Consider the following 17,295-nt stretch of genomic DNA (forward strand, 5'->3'; position numbering starts at 1 on the left):
TGTTCTGTTTGTATCTGTTAAGTACATCTGGTCTAATGTGTTGTCAAAGCCACTGTTTCCTTACTAATTTTCTATTGGATATTCTATCCTTTGATGTAAGTGGGGTGTTAAAGGCTACTCTGATTATTGTGTATTACCGTCCATTTCTTTTTTTATAACCATTAATTTTTCTATATCCTTAGGTGCTTCTCTGTTAGGTGTATAGATAATTACAATTCGTATAGCCTCTCATGGATTGATCTCTTTATCATTAAGTAATGCTTTGTTTTGTTTCTAGTTACAGCCTATTTTAAAGTCTGTTTCATCTGGTAGAGTATTGCTAGTCCAACTTTTTTTTCCTGCTTCCATTTGCATGGACTATCTTTTTCCATCACTTCACTTTTAGTCTGTATATGTCTTTATGTCTGAAGTGAGTCTCTTGTAGACATCATGTTCTTACATAGAGGGGTCTTGTTTTATCCATTCAGCTACTCTGTCTTTTTTGGCATATTTAGACCATTTACATTTTAAGCAATTATTTTTTTTTAATGTTTATTTATTTATTTTGAGAGAGAGAGAGAGTGCATGGGTGGGTCAGGGCAGAGAGAGCGAGAGAGAGAACCCCAAGCAGGCTCTGTGCTATTAGCATGGAACCTGATGCAGGGCTCGATCCCATGAAAAGTGAGATCATGACCTGAGCCAAAATCAGGAGTCAGATGCTTAACTGACTGAGGCACCCCCATTTTAAGCAATTATTAATAGGTATGTACTTATTACCATTTTGCCAATTGCTTGCTGGGTTTTGTTTTGTTTGGGGGGTTTTTTGTAGCTCTTGTCTTTTTTTTTTTATTCTTCTCATGCTCTCTACCCTCATGATGTGATGACTTTCTTTAGAGCTATGCTTGGATTCCTTTATTTTTTTTTTTGTGCCTATTAAAGTTTTATGGTGTGTGGTTACCATGAAGTTCATATATAACATCAGTCTATATTAAGTTGATAGTTGCTTAAGTTCAAGTACTTTTTACATTTTTTTGTTTTGTGTATCTGTTGACTGATTTTTGTAGATAGTTGATTTTCCTACTTTTGTCTTTTTACCTCCTTACTAGCATTATAAGTGATTGAACTACTATCTTCACTGTATGTTTGCTTTTACCAGTGAAGTGTTCCTCTCACCATGTTCTTCTCTTATTCTTTTCACTTAAAGAATTCCCTTTAACATTTCTTGTACAGCTGCTTGAGTGGTCATCAAGTCCTTCAGCTTTTGTTTGTCTTGCAAACTCTTTCTCTCTCCTTCCATTCTGAATGATAACCTTGCTGGGTACAGTTCTCTTGGTTATAGGTTTTGTTGTTGTTGTTTTCCCCTCAGCAATGTGAATGTGTCACCACTCGCTTCTGGTCTGCAAAATTTCTGCTGAAAAGTCAGCCTTATAGGGTTCCCCTTGTATGTAGCTGTTTGCTTCTTCTCTTACTGCTTTTAAGATTCTCTGTTCATCTTTAATTTTTACCATTTTAATTACTGTGTGTTGGGAAGGACCTCCTGGGTTTCATCTTGTTTGGGGCTCCCTTTATGTCCTGGAGCTGGTCTCTATTTCCTTACAGGTTGGGGAAGTTTGCAGCCATTATTTCTTCAAATAAGTTTTCTGCCCCATCTCCCCTTTCCTGTGACCCCTATAATATAGATGTTCTTATACTTGATGTTGTTGGAGAAGTCCCTTAACATATCCTCATTTTTTAAGTTCTTTCTTTCTTTTTGCTGTTGAGCTTGGTTGCTTTCCATTACCCTGTCTTCTCGATCACTGATCTGTTCTGCATCCTCTAATCAGGCATTGATTCCCTCGAGCTTGTTTTTCATATTTTCTGTCTCTTTGTTGAAGTACTCACAGTATCATTCACTCTTCCCTCCAATCTTTATGGCTATTACTTGGAGCCTTTAATCAGGTTGAATGCTCATTTCCATTTTGTTTAGCTCTTTTTCTTGGATTTTGTCTTGATCTTTCATTTGGATCGTATTCCTGTCTCCTCATTTTGTCTGACTCTGTGTTTGTGTCTGTGTGTTAGGTCAGCTCCTTCTCCTGCTCTTGAGAGTAGTGGCTTTATATAAAAGGTGTCCTGTGGTGCCCAGTAGTGCGATTCCCACCTGGTCACCAGAACCAGTCCCTCCAGGAATGATTTCTGTGGGGGTTGTGTGCACTCTCCCGTTGTGACTGGTCCAGCACTACTGTGGGTGTGGTGCATTGACAGGCAAGGCTTCCTCCAACATAGCTGGCTTAAGGGTCAGGCTACAAACTGTGGCAGGTGTGTTGATGAATAGGGCTTCCCCCCTCTTCTGTCCATAGTTGCTTTTGAGAGGCACTAGTTCTAACCAGGGCTGCCCACCAAGTATGGTGGGATGGCTGCCACATTGGATGGGCGCCTTTGGGTGGGGTGTTTCTGCAGGGAACATGAGGTGGGACAAGAGTGTTAGCAAGGCAGATGGAGAGTGTCACAACTGGCTCCCACCAGCATCGGGACCGCTAGGCTGAAGGAGGGAAGGGAAATGGCACCTGCCAGCACTTTTCGTTCTGGAGAAAATTCCTATGGAATTTTCTGCTTCTCTGGCACATACTGTATAATTAGTAAATCTCTGTCACATATAAATAACCCAGGCACTTTCAAACTGCTGCCTCTGTGCTGGGTCTTAGAGCAAGTGATATGGCGTGTTTGCCCTTTAAAAGCAGAGTCTCAGGATAGCCTTCCAGCTCCTGGAGTGAAGTAAGCCCTGCTGACTTTCAAAGCCAGATGTTAATGGGGGCTTCTCTTCCCTGTGTAGAGAACCTCAGGGCAAGGGTGCCCAGTGGGGACTAGATCCCTTTACTCCCCAGGGAGGACCTCTGCACCTGTGAATTCCTTCCTGCTTAAGGGTTGCCACCCCAGGGATTTGGTTCCCAGCCGCACCTCTTCCCCTCTTATCAACGTGGCTTTCTCTTTACGTCTTTAGCTATGGAAAAGCTGTTCTGTTAGTCTTCAGGTCCTTTTCAGAGTGAGTTTCACTGTGTGCAGTTGCAGCCTTGATGGGTTCGTGGGAGAAGATGAGCTCAGGATCCTCCTACGCCGCCATCTTCCCAAGCTCCTCATCTTTATTTTTAGTTTTTATGCATAAAGTGACAAACTGTCTAAATCTGGCTTGTTTTGTAGATAAAGCAATGGTTTTAAAACATCACCCAGACAAACGGAAAGCAGCTGGTGAACCAATCAAAGAAGGAGATAATGACTACTTCACTTGCATAACTAAAGGTAAGAAAATACCTTAGGGTCAGGAATTTGTAATGGTGGTGATCATTAAGTGCTAGGATTGGATTTCTAGTGTATATACTGTAGTTAATTTAAGTATACCATGACATTTTTTTTTTTTTTAATTTTTTTTTTTTAACGTTTATTTATTTTTGAGACAGAGAGAGACAAAGCATGAACGGGGGAGGGTCAGAGAGAGAGGGAGACACAGAATCCGAAGCAGGCTCCAGGCTCTGAGCCATCAGCCCAAAGCCCGACGCGGGGCTCGAACTCACAGACCGCGAGATCGTGACCTGAGTTGAAGTCGGACGCTTAACCGACTGAGCCACCCAGGCGCCCCATACCATGACATTTAAAAACACTTTCGGTTATATCTGGTTGTTTCTGATAACCCACCCCAGAACCTTACTCCCAAAGCGAGGTTCTCTCAACCAGCAGCATCAGCAGCACCTGGCAGCTTATCAGGAATGCAGAAACCAGGTCCCCACCCCAGGTCCGCTGACAGTCCGTGTATTAACGAGATCTTCTGGGGATTCTTATATGAGAAACTCCTCCTGCAGTCATTTCATCCTAAGTGTTCTCTAACAAGAATGCTAAGTTATTTCTCCGTTTCAGATACTTTGTAGGACTAAATTGTCCTCAGATGTTTTGCTAATTTAAATCCAAAAGTTGATTGTATCCTGCTGTGGGACTCAAGATGACGTTCATTGCTCTTTACATAGCCATATGTTCGTTAAGCAAATTAATATAGATTGTTACCATATCTAAGTGTGTGTTGTTAGGTGTGATTTTACATTTTGATGATAACTTTTTAAAATCGTGTACACCCCTTTCAGACTTACTCTTTTGGGCCTACTCTTACGTAGTGCTCAAGATGCTAGATGCTAAAGGTTCTTTGTTTTTGTTTTTGTTTTTGTTTTTTTTACAACCTTGGACTCTAACAGTTAATTTTCTAGCTATTTCTATTTCCTTGGAGTCATGCATTCTTAAGGGATGAGTATTTAACCACTGTTTTGTCACTTGCCTTCCAGAAGAGGTACTGAAAGAAGTTATGAAGTCAGAATTTATCCAGTAGCACTAGTGGTATCATTACCTACATTCAATCTTTTCCTTCCCACAAACACACAAAATTTTTAAATATGAAAAATAACCTTTTTAAAAAAATGTTTATTATTGAGAGACAGAGAGACACAGAGTGTGAGCAGGGGAGGGGTAGAGAGAGGGGGAGACACAGAATCCAAAGCAGGCTCCAGGCTCTGAGCGGTCAGCACAGAGCCCGAGGGGCTCGAACTCACGAACTGTGAGATTGTGACCTGAGCCAAAGTTGGTCAGCTAACCGAATGAGCCACCCAAGCACCCCGAAAAATAACTTTTTTTTTAAAGGAAGGGGATTTTTTTCTCACAGAGAAAAAATGTAGCATCATAGTAATGTGACCTTACCATTTTTTCCTCAGCTTATGAAATGTTATCTGATCCAGTGAAAAGACGGGCATTCAACAGTGTAGATCCTACTTTTGATAACTCAGTTCCTTCTAAAAGTGAAGCAAAGGACAATTTCTTCGAAGTGTTTTCCCCAGTGTTTGAACGGAATTCTAGGTGAGTTAAGGGATCCCCTTGTGATCAGAATGCTATATTGGCCCGCTTCATGTAATCTTCCAGGTTTCTGCATTTTTCCCCTGATAAAAGTTTTGTTCTCTTTGTCCTTCTCTACAGTATTGAGCCCCTCTGGTGAATGTACTGCTCTCATTTATTTTGCTCTCTGAACAGAAGTTCTGCCTTTTTTCTTTTTTTTTTAATGTTTATTTATTTTTGAGACAGGAGTGACAGAGCATGAGCGGGGGAGGAGGGGCAGAGAGAGAGGGAGACACAGAGTTAGAAGCAGGCTCCAGGTTCTGAGCATTTAGTACAGAGCCTGATGTGGGCCTCGAACTCACAAGCTGTGAGATCATGACCTGGGCTAAAGTCAGACACTCAACCAACTGAGCCACCCAGGCACCCCAGAAGTTCTGCCTTTTGATGGTGAAATTCCTTTACACCTCATAGGATATTTTTCTTTTTGATTTCCTTTGTGGGAAAGAACAGTAACTGACTTTATGTAGTGTGATATTTTACTTAAGTGATAGTAATTTCCCATTCTTTTGCTTCCCTTTTACTGATGGGTACATACTCTTTCTGGCCCCTTATCATCTGATAAAGCTTTTGTTCTTTTGGAACTGTTTTCTTGGAGCATTTCATTATCATAAAGTTCTCTGACAAAGGATGAGATATCTTTTTTTTTTTCTCTCTTTTGGTGATTTTTTTTTTTTTAATGTTTATTTATTTTTGAGAGAGAGAGCACAAGCAGGGGAGGGGCAGAGAGAGAGGGAGACACAGAATCCGAAACAGGCTCCAGGCTCTGAGCTGTCAGCACAGAGCCCAATGCAGGGCTCGAACTCACGAGCTGTGAGGTCATGACCTGAGCTGAAGTCAGACACTGAGCCACCCAGGTGCCCCAAAGATGAGATATCTTTAATGTTACTGTATTTGTAATTTATTTCATCGAAGTCCGTTTTTAAATGGTGTATATCAATATTCTGTGTTTTTTGGTTTCATCTGCACCGGAGGGTTTCCTTAGAGCACAGTGTGGCTGCATGTTGGAATCACCTGGAGAGGCTAAAAAACTCCTGATGGCTGTGTTCCACTTGGAGAAATTTTAATTTAATTGTGATTTCAGTTTAATTAGTTTGGAATGCCTGTAGGGTATTTAAATACTCCCCGGTGATTCTAATGTGCAGCCAGGCTTAAGACCCACTTCATTGGCTTAGTGCAACTTAAATATTTTCTCCATCCCCTCTCCTCATTTTTTTTTTTTAAACTTTTTTTTTTTAACGTTTATTTATTTTTGAGGCAGAGAGAGACAGAGCGTGAATGCGGGGAGGGTCAGAGAGAGAGGGAGACACAGAATCAGAAGCAGGCTCCAGGTTCTGAGCTGTCAGCACAGAGCCCGACGCGGGGCTCGAACTCACGGACCGTGAGATCACGACCTGAGCCGAAGTTGGGCGCTTAACCGACTGAGCCACCCAGGCGCCCCGCTCCTCATTTTTTTATAATAGTGTTGAAGGTGGTAAAAACAAAATGGTGTAATACATTTTGTTGTGGAATGGTTTCATAGAGTAGAAAACATGGGTCAGTAACAGCCCACAGAATCCTTTCCAAGATGATGGATGAGCTGCTTTAGAAGTCCTGACTCTTAGTGGGGATGGTCATGGCAATGAGAGGGTGGGAATCTTCCCTCTATATTAACATTTTTAAAAATCTGGGGGGCGCACAGGTGGCTCATTTGGTTGAGTGCTTGACTCTTGATTTTGGCTCAGGTCATGATGCCACAGTCCTGAGTTGGGCTCCCTATTGAGTGTGGAGCCTGCTTAAGATTCTCTCTCCCTCTGCCCCTCTCCCCCGCTCACACTCTTACTCTCTAAGAAAAAAAAATGTGAGCCTGCAGGTTGCTTCTGTGCTGCCTGTTTAGAGGCAGGAGTACGTGAGCTTGGGAAAGGGGGCACTGCCTGTTTTTCCTAGCTAGTATGGCAGCTGCCACAAGCCTGTAATTTGTAGAACTGAAGACAACCTGATGGTGAGAACATCGTTCCATTGTTTTCCCCAACCCCATCTACCCTTGTCCTCTCTCCCTGCTCCTGTATTGTTCGACACCTCACTGCTGATCTTCCAGCCCCATTTCTTAGTCACAGGGGATGTAGAGGATTTATAAAAAAATGTTTTTTAATAAATTAGTTTGTCTGTTGACCTTTGTACAGATTTTGAATTGAATTTTTGTCTTTTATTATTTCAGATGGTCAAATAAAAAAAATGTTCCTAAACTTGGTGATATGAATTCATCATTTGAAGATGTAGATGCATTTTATTCTTTCTGGTAAGTGAATACACCGTTCCTATGATGCTGTCATTTTTTAAAAGGATAAGTATGCAATAAATACTTGATTTTTCATAAATTTATTGAAAAATAGAATCACAGAACAAAAGCACTCTATTCAGAAGTAATCATAATAGTTTTCACATACTGCTGTAATCTACGTGATATTTAGGCTTCTATGATTTTTAAAATCTGTTTTCTAATCATCACATTTCTAGATATCAAGCATACTATTAAGGAGCCATTTGATTTCAGTAAAAATGAAAATATTTTCATTTGTCTTGCTATTAAAAATACTTGAATACACAAGGAAGGCAGTGCTTTTTTGTCTCTGATTCACTAATGTTTAATGAACACAATAAATACTCATGGCCAATTTGTATTACATTTGCTATATTTTCTGATTAAGTATCTGGTAAATGAAAACATGAAATTATTGTGAAACAAAAATAACCAAATTTAGCTCTACCAGTTGTAGTTGCTTTTCCCTTCAGAGGATACAAATCAGAGATACAATAGCCACTATGAGGGCTGCCTTAAGGCGTGACAGACTAGGAAAGGAGAAAGTAGGGAGAACTTAAACAAGTTCCAGGCAAGAGAAAAAGCTAATGGAGAGATGGTAGGGAGGCGTGATTTTAGTTTAGGGGTGAGGAGTATACTTTTAGATTTTCATACCAAATCAGTGTCATTTAACAAAGAGGAAGAAGACGACTTGAGCATAGTGTTAGGTCCACCATGTGAGGGGCGCTGTCTGCAAGACAACCTTGCCTTTAATGTTTCTTAGCACTATATGCACCTAACTTAATCTTACAAGGAAGATTTTTATTTGTTAGCTTGATTTTTTTTTTTTAATTTCTATTTTAGGTATAATTTTGATTCTTGGAGAGAATTTTCTTATTTAGATGAAGAAGAAAAAGAAAAAGCAGAATGGTATGTATGTAAGTCACTAATAAAGGAAAATAGTTATTTGTGATGACGTAAAAATATACTACATATATTTTTTTGTATAAATTTCTCTTTGTGTATCATTTTTTGAGTTGAGTGTTTTGAGATCCCATCTCACAAGTTAAACTAGATGGGGCCACATGGTTAGGGTATGTTAACAAATGACCAACGAATATAATTGTCACAAAAGCTCAGTTCAGCAAATTATTTTTCTTCTGTTTGCATAACTGGTTTAATTTTAGTTTTCTTTGTGTGTGTAGGGAAATACCTTCGACATGAATATTCTAAAAAAGCCAACAAAAATTAATACTAAGTAGAATCACCCTTTAATGTTAATATCAGACATTATTTACACATAAATTTATAAAATACTACATTTTCCAGTCATACCATCTATAACCAATACTTTGTTTCCAATATTTTAAGTCGTGATGAGAGGAGATGGATTGAAAAGCAGAACAGAGCAACAAGGGCACAAAGAAAAAAAGAAGAAATGAATAGGATAAGAACATTAGTTGGTAAGTATAATTAGTATTTTTAAAAAGGTTCTTTGGGGGCGCCTGCCTGGGTGGTTCAGTCAGTTGATTCTGGGTCAGGTCATGATCCAGGGTCGTGGATCAAGCCCTGTGTCACACTCCGTGCTGAGCATGAAGCCTGCTTAAGAGTCTCTCTTTCCCTCTGACCCTGTTCCCTGCTCACAGGTGTGCACTCTCCCAAAATCAGTCAATTAATTTAAAAGGATCTTTAGTTAAATGTTAGAAATTGAATTAGAAATTGAAAAAATTAACTTTTTTTTCTGGTAGACAATGCATATAGCTGTGATCCAAGGATAAAAAAATTTAAGGAAGAAGAAAAAGCCAAGAAAGAAGCAGAAAAGAAAGCAAAAGCAGAAGCAAAACGGAAGGAGCAAGAAGCTAAAGAAAAAGTAAGGTGACATTTGATGAAGCTAGACTTCAAATTGTTCATAAAATCTTTAATCTTCAGATCTCCTTTAAAAACTATAATCTTGACGTAGAGAATTAGGTGCGACTGTGCGTAAATCTTGGTAAGTTGGTACCATTGATAATTACAGGGATATTCTTTACCAGCAAATTCTTACTAAGCAAAAACATGTCGTATACATTCCTTTAATACTATGCTTATTTCTAATGTTTCTATTTTATATTTTTAATAAATGTAGAAAGAACTTTACCAGCTGCTTTTCTCAGTTTAACCTTCCATCTTCAATAAGTTGACATGTCACATTTTTTCCTAATTTATTAAAAGATTGAATTTGTAAAACAAGGTTACAGACATTTAGAAATCCTAATTTTCTTATTAAAATAATTTTATTTTCCATTAAAGCAAAGACAAGCTGAATTGGAAGCTGCTCGGTTAGCTAAAGAGAAAGAAGAGGAGGAAGTTAGACAACAAGCATTACTGGCAAAGAAGGAAAAAGATATCCAGAAAAAAGCCATTAAGAAGGAAAGGCAAAAACTTCGAAACTCATGCAAGGTGCGTCAGACTGTGATTGAACCAACACTAGGTAACAAGTAAATCCAATTGCTAATTAAACTTAAGAATATTTCTTTTTTATATTATGTAAATATAATTAAACTGGTGTACACATTTTATCTCATTTAAACATCTCTTAAATCCTTAAAATGCTTTTAAATTCGTGTTTTTTTTTTTAATTTCACGTGCAACTGTGATCAAGGCTTTTTTTTTTAACATAGCCATCATGCTGTTTTCAAACCCCCAAAAGTCTTGTTTGATATTCTAATAGTCCATATTCATATATTTTTGGTTATCCCAACAATGTCTTTGTATAGTTGGTTTATTCAAATTAGGATCCAAATAAGACCATTTCAAAGGCTTTAGTGTATGTCTCCTATTGTGTCTGTAACAGGTCCCCATATATTTTAATATATGCCATTCTGAATCTTCAGTTGATAACATAATTGAAATTACTCTGCCCTGTCAGCAGGCTGTGAAAAAGGTTTAACCAGAATACAAACACAGGTGGTCTTTTCAGGCTTCTGGTTGGTGAGAGGAAAGTCTAAATAGAAAAAAATGAAATGTTTTCCTCGGATTTCACCAAGAAAATTGTTTTGAGAAGGATGCAGTGTATCATGGTAGTAAAGGGTATGGGCTGAGAGCAAGCTGCCTAGCTTTGAAGTCATTCTTCACTTAACACTTACTATCTATGGGCCCTCAGGAGGTTACGTCAGCCCCTTTGTGCCTTAGTTTCCTCACCTACACATTAGCTGAATTGGTACCTAGTAATAGTGTTATGATGTTTAAATGAGAACATTCCCATGCAGTATGTAGCATATTTGGCATATAATGAGAAATCAGTAAAAAATTTAAAGAGGCTAATTAGAAAATAGAAAGCTTGAATAGTTCTTCGAGATGATGCATAAACGAGGGTAAAAGTTCTGGTGTTACATGACTTTGTTTTTATTGCTCCTTTCCAGGAGTTCATGTATTCATTCATCATATATCTGGTGAGTGCTTACTATGTGCAAGCAGTCATAATTGATGTAGATCTAATGATCATACAGTCCTCGCCTTCCAGAAATCTGGTTAATGGTGGAGAATGACAAGGGAACAGGCATTTCAAACACTTTATCTTACTAGGATGAGGAAGGACCAAAAAACAGGTAGTCAAGGGAGGTTTTCTGGATCTAGTAGGATTCATCCAGGTGAAGTAGTATGTGTATGGGGTCAGAGATGAGAGAGGTCAGGGAGCATTGAGAGAAAGCAGAGATCCATGAAGTGCGGTTTAATGAAGCAAAGGCCACCGAAGAGGTAAGGAGCCAGGTCTTGAAGGATGTTCTGTGTCTTGCTAGTTCGTATCTGCTCCTGAGTTGGTTTCGGTCAGGATGCTGAGGGAAGGCTTGAGGCAGAAACAGTTGGGAGTCTTTTGCTATAATCCAGGTGAGAATATTGTGCCTTTCAGAGAGGGTGGGAATAGAATAAGGTGAATGAAATGAGCCAGTATTTGGGAGGCAGGACAGGCTGCTGCCTAGGTGATACTGATTGTGTGCTGGAGGGAGGTAGTATTAGTACAGGAGTATTTACATGTGTTCCAGTGTCTTGCATGGGTGGATGCTGGTGGATGCTGGTATAATTCAATGAAACAGAAAATAAAGGAGGAAAAGCTGAAAGGAAATGAAGAGTTCAGTTTATAGCCCTTTCCACCTCTGCCAGTTGACTTCAGATTAGGGCATGTTGAGTGCACTGAGATGCTCAAATGGAAATTCTGAGTGGGTGGTTGGGTGTACAAGTCTGGAGTTCTGGGATCACGGTCTTCTCTATCTCAGTGGCACTAGGAGCCGTGTGAGTAGATCACCCAGAGAGAGGGCTGAGAGGGAGGAGGGTGGGGGATGCAAACACCCAAATTTAGGTACTGAAAGAGGAAGAAGAGCCCGAGGAGTGATGCAGACAGGTAGGAAGAAAATCAGTAGTGCTTTTTGGATGCTAGGGAAGGGTCAGCAGTAAAAGCATTGGGACCTTAGTGAGAGCCAGACTGCGTGCATTAAGGAAGCAAGGAGAAGTAAGGAATGGGAGACATTGGGCATAATCCTTAATCATAATTTTTCTAATATCTCCTGTTCCTTAACACATTACATTATCTTTTTAATTTCACATTTAAAATGTCTAGCAAACGTTACAGTTGAGCACACAGAAGATAGAATAGGCAGCCTAACAAAGAGAACATTGAGTACTCATACAGAATTTGATTCGTAGGTGGTTCTGAGGAATCCTTCTTTTATAACATCCAGAGATCTTCCACACCATCACCTTTTTTCTGTTTTGCTTCTCCATCGTCTTGGTAAAAGCATTTTTACTGCTAGCTGGTCAGGGGAGAGCCCTGGGAGTGTGGTTGTTAATGTTCAGAAGGCCATACGTTCACTTGAGGTATCTCTTGAGAACTTAATGCTCTGCTTATTGTGTTTATGGACATATCGTTCAGTGTCAGTAGATAAAAGATGAAAATGTTTGTGCTTGTGCTTCTAGACCTGGAATCACTTCTCTGACAATGAGGCAGAGCGGGTTAAAATGATGGAAGAAGTGGAAAAACTTTGTGATCGGCTTGAACTAGCAAGGTATAACCATAGGAGGGCTGTTGCAGTCTTTTCTTGGGCTTTGGATAAAGTTTCATCCCTTTTTTTCCTTTAGCTTACAGTGCTTGAATGAAACACTCACATCATCTACAAAAGAAGTAGGAAAGGCTGCTCTGGAAAAACAGGTAATAGAAGAACGCGTCCCTTCTACTTGTATTTAGCGTTTAGTTCTGCTTACAATATTGCTTTCACCTCAGGATTTCCCCACCTTACATAGAAGTTACTAATAAAGGCAAAGAATCTCATTTCTCTTTGTGTCCCTCAGTATGTGTTACTTCTAGTAAGCGCTTTTGTTATTTTAAATTGGACTTTGTCTGTATAGTTGTTACCATGTATAGTGCTTGAGTTGTGTATCTAGCACGTTAATAATTGTTTGACTATTCCTTGAGCATTTTTGTAGGACATTAACATTTAGAACCAAAAGAGATGTTTGTTCTGTCTAGTGTATACCTTTTATGGTACAGATGAGGAAACAGGCCCAGAAATACAATTTAATGCAGTAAGTATTAGTACCTACAATATACAGCACTATGCCTAAGTAGTTTGGAGAAATGCTTAATGCTGTTGCTGCCACAAAGGAGTTCAGGAAACTACACTGAGGAAAAAAGGCCTGAGGACCAAAAGATGGAGGATCTGCAGTAGGTGCTGTAGGTTAAATAGGAAGTGCCCAGTACAGGGCAGAGTGGTCAGGGAAGGTTCAGTGAAGGGTTTGAGCCAGCCTTGGAAGATGGACAGGGTGAAGATGAAGGTCAGAGGAACGCATGAAAAACCATATCACATGGGAGAGACATGGGAGATGGTTAGAAAAAGTAGAGCCAAATTAAGCAGGTTTGTAATACCATGATGCCTGATTTCCATTACTGCAGAGGTCTGAGTAGCAAAGAGTTAACATAGTATTAGTCTGGCGTTTGTAGGCAGGATGTGCCACGTAAGTGTGACTAGTTACAGGACTGGCGCCAGAAGGACTTGGGACTGTGAGGGATGATGGGAGTCACTGGAATCGCTGGCACTGGGGTGAATGGTTCTAAGGGGTGGAAGGAGGGAAATGAGTTACAGATGACCGACCCCAAGAGAGCCGTTAACAGAGCAAGAAGGCCACGTAAAGGTTTTCTTTTTTGTCTGTGCATGTCTAAAGGTAGACTGGAAGGAACGTTGTTAAGGGTGGAACTTGAAGATAACACAGGCCACTTTCTATGCCTTTACCTTCTTGTAGAAAATAAAGGATATTCTCTTCTGAAAAGAGTGGGGATGAGCTTGAAGAGAGGTGTGAAATGGCTTGTGGGTGAAATAACCCAGTGTCCATAGACTCGACAAGTAGTGTCCAAAGCAAACAGAAGTCACACAGTATGAATACAGGGCAGGGCAGGCTGTGCTTGGTTCTTGACTCCTCAAGCAGAGCTCTGCAGCCCAGAAGCCGGAGTGAGGCAAAGCCAAAATGAAAAGCTGATGGCTGGTTTTGGGGTTGGCTCGGGAGGTGTCGTCGGTCATTGTCAGGATAGTGAGATGTGAGAATTGCAGGGAGAGTAGCTAGATGCTTTAAGTCTTTGACTTACCTATGATACTTGTGTAGATAGAAGAAATAAATGAGCAAATCAGAAAAGAGAAAGAGGAAGCTGAGGCTCGAATGCGACAAGCGTCTAAGAATGCAGAGAAATCAACTGGTGGGAGTGGAAATGGTAGTAAAAACTGGTCAGAAGATGATCTGCAATTACTAATTAAAGCTGTGAACCTCTTCCCTGCTGGAACAAATTCAAGGTACTGGTTTTAATGAAACTTGTCTTGAGCATGTATACTAGGGCCTGGGGAGAATGCAGACAAGCACCCAGAGAGCACTGGTTAGAGCAGAAACTTCCAGGGAATGCTGGAGTCTAAATTTTGTGCCACAGTAGAAAGTGTGAAAAGCAGGGTGTATTTTGAACCTGCCGGTTTTTTTCAGTTCACACCAACTCACATACATGTATGGATGCCATACAGTGGACGCTTCACCAATTTTTCAAGAACTTAAAGATCGTGAGACATAAACCGTGACTCTCATGTTGGCTTATTCCATTGTGGCTAGTACTAGGGACTAGGTTTTTGCATTCTGAAGTTTTCTCTTACAGCCTTAATCCTTCTTTCTGGCTTCCCACCTCAAACCAGAACTTACTGCAGAGTCTGAGTTTAGAACTCAAAAGAAGACTTATAGATCCAGCCTCCTTTCTATAGTTGAGGAAACTAAAGCTGTTGGCAGAGAATGATTTCTCTCTTTACGCGTCCAAATGGCAGTATACACAAATGTGTGATTTTCTCTTGGTTTGTACACAGAATCTGTAAGGTTTTATACAGACTTGAAGCCAAGATTATATACAGTTGGTTTAAACATACGAAAAGCAAAAGGTGTAATCCAGGTAATAGTAAGGAGACTACCAATTTAGAGTGAATTCTGTAGATATTATAGCTAACTTGTATACATTACAAACATAGGGATCATTCTGGCTTTTATTTGGGGGTTTTTCCCTCTTAAATTTATTACATTGGTGTCTCTAGATGGGAGGTTATTGCTAATTACATGAACATCCATTCTTCTTCTGGAGTCAAGAGAACCGCCAAAGATGTTATTGGCAAAGCAAAGAGTCTTCAGAAACTTGGTGAGTTTTGCAAAATCAATACGTTTGCTACCTCAAATGCATTTTTCAAAAATCTGTGCAATTTAATGACTGAATGAGGTGACCTGCAATAAGTTTTTTTCATTTCTCAGACCCTCATCAAAAAGATGACATAAACAAAAAGGCATTTGATAAATTTAAAAAAGAACATGGAGTGGTGCCTCAAGCAGACAACGCAACACCTTCGGAACGGTTTGAAGGTAAATTTTGTTTTTCTTTAAGTAGAAACTGCTAGCCCTGTACCTACACTATGTGAAGACAGACAAAATGTAGGGGTCTGTGTTCAGAATAATTAGAAAATAAAATGTTTAGCAGACTAGAAGATGGACAGCAAGCATTTTCAGGACATTCATATAACTGAAAATTACAGTTCTTCCGTTTCAGAGGCCATTAGGGAAGGAGCTGGGTTTCTTTTGTTTACCAGATTTTACAAAGCAGTATTAAAGGATGTGGGGACAGCTGAAATTTGAATACGCTCTATGGACTAGGTAATAGTATTTTATCAAGGTTAATTTCCTGATTGGGGAAAATACACTATAATTATGACAGAAAATGTCCTTGTTTGTAAGGAAAAAGCTAAGAAGGGGCATCATGTCTGCAACTTACGTGGTTCAGAATAAATTATGTCTGAGATATACAGAGAAAATGCAGGCATGGTAAAAATGTTTACATTTGGGGAATCTGGGTGGCATATACAGGGATTCTTTGTTCTTCTGAAATTATTTCAAAATATTAAAACATATTAGGGTGCTGACATTGTCTTAGGTGTTCTACCTAATTTGATTAACCTGGACCAGTGTTTCAGACTCCAAATTATGACCCCCTAAGTGGGTCATGAATAGAAAATATCAGAGAGCATTACACCTCTTACATAAGTGTAAACAAAGTTGTGAAACTTTTGTTCATGTATATACATTTGGGATGTGACTTGTTTTCTTACGGTGAGTGGCTGACAAAGTTGGAAAAAGTTCTATTTCACTTCGTGCATTTTTGAGCCACTAATCTTGAATATGCTTTCCGGATCAGTTCCAAATGCATGTTTTGGGATTAACTGATAACTCAATGTGATAACCTACCTCTGTCCTCTAAGAGTCCCACTTTTACTAATCTGGTATATTATCCCAAAATTTCAGTTTGAAAATACTAGAAGAGGCTTATCACACTGTGTTATAAAAATCAGAGGTGATTTTTTTTTGGGGGGGTGTCTAGGCCGGGCATTATTTAGGCTCTTTTAAGTAACAAAAGCAAGTTACAAAACACTTGGAAGGCACTTCTAAAGGGGTTTATTCTCCTCCTTTTATGCCCTCCATCTTTTTTCCAAGAGAGAAATCCATGGTGTTAAATGTGGGCTTCAGACCAATGAAAGGAAATTCCACTGAGGGCTTCCCTGGAATTTGAAAGCGGACTACATCCAGGTTTTTAACTATTTAACATTTTCCTACAAATGGGATGTGTAATACTTACAATCTTAGATAGACCTATATTTGTTTCTGATACATGTTGAGAGGTCTTGTCAAGCATAAAGGGGTTAGTTTAGTAGAGGTTCTTATTAGCATTGGTTCTGCAAGAAATGTGTTGAAAATGCCACACTGGAACACAGAATCTAATGTCACCTTGCCTCTACACTGAAACTTTGGGCACTTGGCTTAATTTTCCTAGGCTCTTTCTTCCAGTGTAAACTGAAAATGTTTTTCAGGGTCTCATCGGCCTAAAAGTTTAACTGTCAGGCAGCTTCCTTATGATTTATCATTTACACTTGTGTTTTTGAACCAGTCTGGTAAGATTATTAGGTTGGAAGAGATCAGCATTATAATAGGTATTTCTGATTTACTTAAAAAAAAGCCTCGAGAGATTTTTGGGGATGTGAGCTATATCTCCGAGTTTTTTTCTCTTATTTAATACTTGAGAGGCTTTTATGTGTGTCATCTCTAAAAATCTGTTCAAAATTACCACAGATCTGAATGGCCACTTACCAAGATACCTGTGCACCAAAAGATTTATCTGGAAAGGTGTTGCAACAGAATTTTCTATCAGGATGAGATTTATCAAATAAAAATTTTTCTTAAACAGGTCCATGCACAGATTTTACCCCTTGGACAACAGAAGAACAGAAACTTCTGGAGCAGGCTTTGAAAACGTACCCAGTAAATACACCTGAAAGATGGGAGAAAATAGCAGAAGCAGTGCCTGGCAGGACAAAGAAGGACTGCATGAAGCGATATAAGGTAGTAGATATTTAGAGTTTACAAATTCCGTTACCATTTATTTGTGTGTGTGTGTGATGTCACCACCACAGTAGTTGTGAGGGTCAGTATTACAAGAAAGCTTTCCAACTCTGGCGGTTGGTAAAATCAGCCTTTTCAGTGGTAATCATAATATACAGATTTCCCCAATTTCAATGTTTTACATACTTCTGCCAAACTAAACACCAGAAAAGTAT

General features: G+C 39.4%; 1 protein-coding gene across 3 annotated transcripts in view; it reads left to right on the top strand.

Moving 5' to 3' along the window:
• DNAJC2 (DnaJ heat shock protein family (Hsp40) member C2) overlaps window positions 1-17,295 on the top strand; it is a 36,775-nt gene that overhangs the window by 19,312 nt on the left and 168 nt on the right. For all 3 annotated transcript variants that reach the window (XM_060632279.2, XM_060632281.2, XM_060632282.3), the window contains 13 exons: window positions 3,154-3,252; window positions 4,704-4,845; window positions 7,076-7,156; window positions 8,021-8,086; window positions 8,528-8,619; window positions 8,905-9,026; window positions 9,446-9,595; window positions 12,104-12,192; window positions 12,266-12,335; window positions 13,781-13,965; window positions 14,737-14,837; window positions 14,948-15,055; window positions 16,926-17,080. In XM_060632279.2, coding sequence (XP_060488262.1) covers window positions 3,154-3,252; window positions 4,704-4,845; window positions 7,076-7,156; window positions 8,021-8,086; window positions 8,528-8,619; window positions 8,905-9,026; window positions 9,446-9,595; window positions 12,104-12,192; window positions 12,266-12,335; window positions 13,781-13,965; window positions 14,737-14,837; window positions 14,948-15,055; window positions 16,926-17,080 — 1,460 coding nt within the window. The remainder of the gene's footprint in view (window positions 1-3,153; window positions 3,253-4,703; window positions 4,846-7,075; window positions 7,157-8,020; window positions 8,087-8,527; window positions 8,620-8,904; window positions 9,027-9,445; window positions 9,596-12,103; window positions 12,193-12,265; window positions 12,336-13,780; window positions 13,966-14,736; window positions 14,838-14,947; window positions 15,056-16,925; window positions 17,081-17,295) is intronic.

This window comes from Panthera onca, chromosome A2, assembly GCF_046562875.1.
Source record: "Panthera onca isolate mPanOnc1 chromosome A2, mPanOnc1 haplotype 2, whole genome shotgun sequence".
Lineage (NCBI taxonomy): Eukaryota > Metazoa > Chordata > Mammalia > Carnivora > Felidae > Panthera > Panthera onca.